At 29.7% G+C, this 5,625-nt stretch overlaps 1 protein-coding gene across 2 annotated transcripts in view; it reads left to right on the forward strand.

The window, feature by feature from the left end:
• Window positions 1-1,342: 1,342 nt before the first annotated feature.
• Window positions 1,343-5,625, forward strand: part of LOC108688430 — a 10,508-nt gene continuing 6,225 nt past the window's right edge. The window contains exon 1 of one of the 2 annotated variants that reach the window (XM_018194687.1): window positions 1,343-1,640. In XM_018194687.1, the coding sequence (XP_018050176.1) occupies window positions 1,496-1,640 (145 nt within the window). In that variant the 5' untranslated portion in view covers window positions 1,343-1,495. The remainder of the gene's footprint in view (window positions 1,641-5,625) is intronic. The other variant, XM_018194688.1, reaches the window with a different exon arrangement.

Consider the following 5,625-nt stretch of genomic DNA (forward strand, 5'->3'; position numbering starts at 1 on the left):
AAAAATTATATTAAAAAATTATATTAAATAAAAATACATTAAATAAAATTATATAAAAAAGAATATAAATATCAAAAAACAACTCCATATTATTAATTGATACATTGTATGTAGGTAGTATTTATGTAGAAAAAAGTAAAAGACAAAATCAGTTGCACAGTAAATATCAATAATTGTATTGTAAAAATTGATAGTAACAAATCGCCACGCAAATGCATAAATTATAGGTTTAAGCTACACTAAGATCGCTATCTATCAATTAATTTAAAAACAAAGTCACTGGCGTGACCTCAATATTTTCGTATCGATTAACTTTCAATTTTAATTCATAATATGCAATTCAGGTATTATGATAGTTGTGGAACACCCTGTATACATGTATATACAGCAAGAATCAAATCGGCGTGATGGCATCCGTAACACGCGCTAATAATAGATTTCTATTCACTTATGTCGTAGGATAATTCCACATCGCGTGGAAGCGTATCCGTGCACTTGTGAGAGCAGGAAAAACATTATATCCAGATAAGTATACGTTAAGTGATGACTATAAGAAAATCATGTGTGATATGAGGCTGATTTCACCAGCGCGTCGGTCACTTTAGTCCCAGTTTAACTCTGATCTCTCATCTCTTTTTAATTCTATCTCTCACCGAAACCGGTCAATTTTGTAATAATACATACGAAGCTAAAAGTTGCGTCATTCGGTCGTGTTTTTTGTGCATTCGGCCACCTAATCGATAAGCCAAATCGATTCAATAAAAGAATCCTCTTCGTAAATATTAATAAAATAATGATGAAACAGTGACTAACAACAGAACTATCTATTAATAAAAACAAATTAACAGTAATTTTACAATATTATAATTTCTCAACAATATAAATATAACACATGTTGTACACAAGTTACATTGAGTAGAAATTATATAATATTGATGTATAATACTGTCAGTTTTTAAATATCATGTATAAATCATGCTCGTCGGTCAAACGAAAAAATTTTATAAATGACTGTAAAAGATTTGCGGACATATAAATATTTGAAATTATATTATATTTTACAGCAAATATCACGGTTTAATAAAAATAAATTGCAGTAAAGAATTCAAAGAATTCTGCTAATATCCATGCAAAATTCGCAGAAATATAAAGACATTTATGATTCTCCAACACAACAGAGACCCGTCCTGTTTGGAGCAATCATCCGAGCTCAATTCGGCGCGAGAAGCTGAACCGAGCGTGTAAACCGCGATGCGAACGGCGCACTCGCGTGCGTGAGCGTTCACTTTCGCTGGACACGCTCGCACTTCTACATACGCACGTGCACGCGCGTGCAAACCAGGAGCGGCAGTGATTCGTGTAGCAGCAACCGCTATCAACGCGACGTCGGTTTTTCATCTTGTCAGTCAGCTTTCCTGCTCTCACAAGAGCGGATCGGTCTCTTTTTCCGTATTTTCCGCGGCGATCTTATCTAAGAAGCTGTCATACGTGAACGATGAAGTGTCGTGTAACGAGACAAGTCCCGACGATGATGCGTATCGCCCTTGTCATGGCGATGGTACACGCATCACCGGCCGAGCCCTTGCCCTCCAGCCTGCTCGGTGGAATTGGTAACGTCGCAAATACCGCAACTAATTTCCGTAAGTCGACCTTGCGATGTCAATCTTTCAATTGACATCGCTACTCACCAAGTTTTATTTACTTTTAGAATAATTTACATATTTATGTAAAAATGTTAACAAATTTAAGAAGGTAAAGATGAAAAAAATTAATATTTTAATTTATCATGATATTACTGCAGTAGTTTAGTATAGTTTACGTTTCAAGACCAAAAAATCATTTCGGAGCGCACAAGGATACTATATTCTACTACCTACGTAGTAGAATATAGTACGTAGTAGAATATAAATTCACAGAGAATTATACAAGGACTTCAGAGCCAGTTTAAACCATTTAGACATTTGGTTCTACCCTTGGTGAAAAAATTCGCTGAAATTATCCTACGTTTTGAAACATTTCAGCGAAATTGCTGAAAATTTGATGAAATTTCACCGAAAGTGAATTTTTCAGTTAACATATTGAAAAATCACTGAAATTTTTATGAAATTTTGCTGAAATTTCTCTGAAATTTATTAAAATTTCTTTAAAATTAAAAAGTGTTCCAAAACGTGAAATAATTTCAGTGAAATTTTTCTACTCGGGATAGATTGTGGTTCTCATATATGAGCCTATAAGATTTAATATTTAATTATTATCTTTATATAATAAATTTGTTTTTTAAAGTTAAAAATTAAGATAGAATCAATATACTTAAAAAAGTGATCTTGCAGTTATAGCGAAAATGATCTAAGTACGAAAAATTAGCTAAAATAGATAAATTTTTGGCAAATACTATGATATTGGATATGTATTGCATCTAATCATATAGATGACAGAGATAGAATTTAGATTTGTGCTATAAATTCTATGCGTATGATGCATAATTTTTTATCAGATACAAAAAATAGCAATAATTAATAGCAATATTTAAAAAAATTCAATAGCTGGAGCAACAAAATATTATTTTGTGTGTAGTATAAAAATAAATCTCTGCTACTTTCAATAACGATCGAAGACTGTATTTTAAACTTAATTCATTCTAAACTACTGCTTATAATAGATTAACTTCCTGTATGATCATATACTATATAAAATATTTAAATAAAAATTAACATTAATTAATGTGTATCTTAATTATTACAAAAATAATTTATATTAATAACTAATATTAGCGTAATAAATAATAATTATTATTATATGTAATTACATATTATGCGTTTTATGTAACTATGAAATAATGGAGAAATTATCTGTATGATGGATTTGATGTAACAACTAGAAAATATCGTTTAATTTAACATTTAATTTTGAATTTCATCGTCAAGTAAATCATTGATTTTATGTCGCGAATAAGTTAAATTGATTATGTTAATGATGTAATAAGAATTACTTATTTACTTTGATGAGAGAAGTCGTTCTGATAGTTTCTTAAGTATCGAAGCGATGTCGACTTGGTTTATTTAATCATACCAATCGAAAATCAATTAATTCGAAATTGAATTTATTCAAAAGAATTTAAATATTATGACCGAGTGACTTAAATTATGAACGTTAGACAAGTAGAGCAATAAATTTTTTGGCATTTAGGAATCTAGATGTCATAATAAATAATGATGCTTGAATAAAGAAGCACTGTATCGTCAGCGTTCAATGAAAGTGAAAACGTAAATACAACGATACAACGGTATCAATTAAGGATGAGGCGATGGATGGAAAGTTTAAGTAGGTAGATGTTAGATAACGATATTAGAGAGCTTTGAAAAGGCCTTTCCTCGCCAATGCAGCGGTTGAAAGTATTTGATTGATGGAAGTAAAACATGAAGTCTTTAAATCGTCATACCATTTAAATAATTCTCGAATCGGAATCACGTAAGTCGTAAAAAAATTCTAAATATCATGGTCGATTATCACTAATTTGCATAAATATCTCGCGTAAATTAATGCGAATAAATTTATTGTAGTACGCAATGACCTAAATTTTTAATCAGATATACAGAAGATAGATTATACAAATAGATTATTGCTTTACATTATCCCACTTCGATCGACCTTTTAGATAATAATTTATGGATATCGTTTACTGTGAAATGACAAATTTGTACTGGCGTGTTTTTATGAAAATGCAAATTGCATTAATAAATGTTTCAAAGAAGAACAATATTACAAAGGCATGTCCGATAACTGTATTTTAACATAAATATCCGAAATGACATTACGATATTACGTAATTATTAGGAAATATATAGTTCAACAAGTAGATAAACTCTTACTATTCAGACTGTCGAATTCATAATATAACTTATGCTTATAATGATCATCAAAACACGTTTTTAATTATTCTCATAAATACAAATATATCTAACAGAAGCGCACTGTCTCGTGTAAAAAATCTATGATCTCTAATGTCAGTTTCAAATAAGAAAAATTAAGTTTGATTTTTGAAATAATTCAAAATAAGAAACGATTCCTTCAAGGATTTTATTATTTCGCGAAAAATAAATTTTAGATTCTTATCAGATTCTGACTGAATTAGTAATAAAGAATATCCGAGAATTCAAAGGATATCGTTGTTTTGTCATGAACTACTAGCATTAAAAAACGCATTAGCATGCTAGTACGCAGAAACAGTGATGATTCAGATTTGTTAAGCAGAATATTTCACACGCAGATGGAATAAAAATTCGCTAATAACGTGAGATTTCTACAATGTATAAGACAAACAAAGATGCTTTTTATTCATTAACATCAGCATTAGTCACATCCGTGTTCATAGATATATGCTATTTTGCACACCACACTGAATTCATAATGATATAAAAATTATGCGAGCCCATACGTTATGTAAAAAAAAAAAATAAGTTTGTTATGCCATTATATGATTTTTTTCTGACATTTCCATGAAAATCACGTTAGTTACATTAACATGACTTTCGTATCAGAAAAAAAATTATAATGGCATAACAAACTTATTATTTTTTTTATAATACCTCAATCGAAATAATACTTTTGTCCGTAATAATCATTTAATATAATCGACATTATTCAATATTTGTTAAAAATATAAAGTAAAGAACATTAGCATGTTTTCTTCCAATTTACTCTTGAGTCAAACTAAATTTAATATCACGAAGCATCTGACGTCAATTAAAATATTATATTTGATCGTCAATAGCATATATCGTTTACATAACAATGTTGCGCAATTAAAAAAATGATAACTATAAAATTATCGCTGCTAGCAACATTCGAGTATTACATCATCATTATAAAAAGTGAAACTAAAACGCGAGATTTTTTATATGCAATGCTGGTACGTTGACCAAAGCTCATCTGAGCGTAGCAATTCAAACGTAACAAATTGTAACCGATGTTAAATCACTAAAAAACATTTACATTCCACCAGATCTGGTCGAATGCAATCCGGCGAGAGCACAATCACTTTATTCTATGATGATGACTACTTTTTATCAAATCTTTTTCATGTAATCTATTAATGTAAATTGCAGTAAATGCGTAAAAACCCTTTTAATGTTACAATAAAACGAAATACTGCTTGAAATTCGATTAATAATTTAATTATCATACTAGAATATTCTCGATCAGATCGTTGCGCTAAAATTCCTTTGTTGTTATATAGTGAAACAAAACCCTTGTTTAAAATTCCTTTAATCATTTAATTATCAAATCACAACCGTCGGATATATTTAACTGGTTTCGATCAGGAGGCCGAATCTCGGATTCATAATAGCCGATTTTTTCATTCACAATCAGCATATCGCCAACAAATTAGATTTAATTAACGTGTGAATAAAGGCGCCTTGAGAGTTGATTGCCAAATGTGTACGAAACCGGCGAACATCCTTTATATTGCATAATAGACATTAATATCAAAGTAAAAATATTTATGTAGTTATCTAGAATGTAATCTATTTTTGAATAAATGAAATGAATACAGAAAAGTGCGAAATATGGAATGTGTAAAATATATTTTATATATACATATATATATATATATCACTTATAACT

Source organism: Atta colombica, unplaced genomic scaffold (genome assembly GCF_001594045.1).
Source record: "Atta colombica isolate Treedump-2 unplaced genomic scaffold, Acol1.0 scaffold233, whole genome shotgun sequence".
Lineage (NCBI taxonomy): Eukaryota > Metazoa > Arthropoda > Insecta > Hymenoptera > Formicidae > Atta > Atta colombica.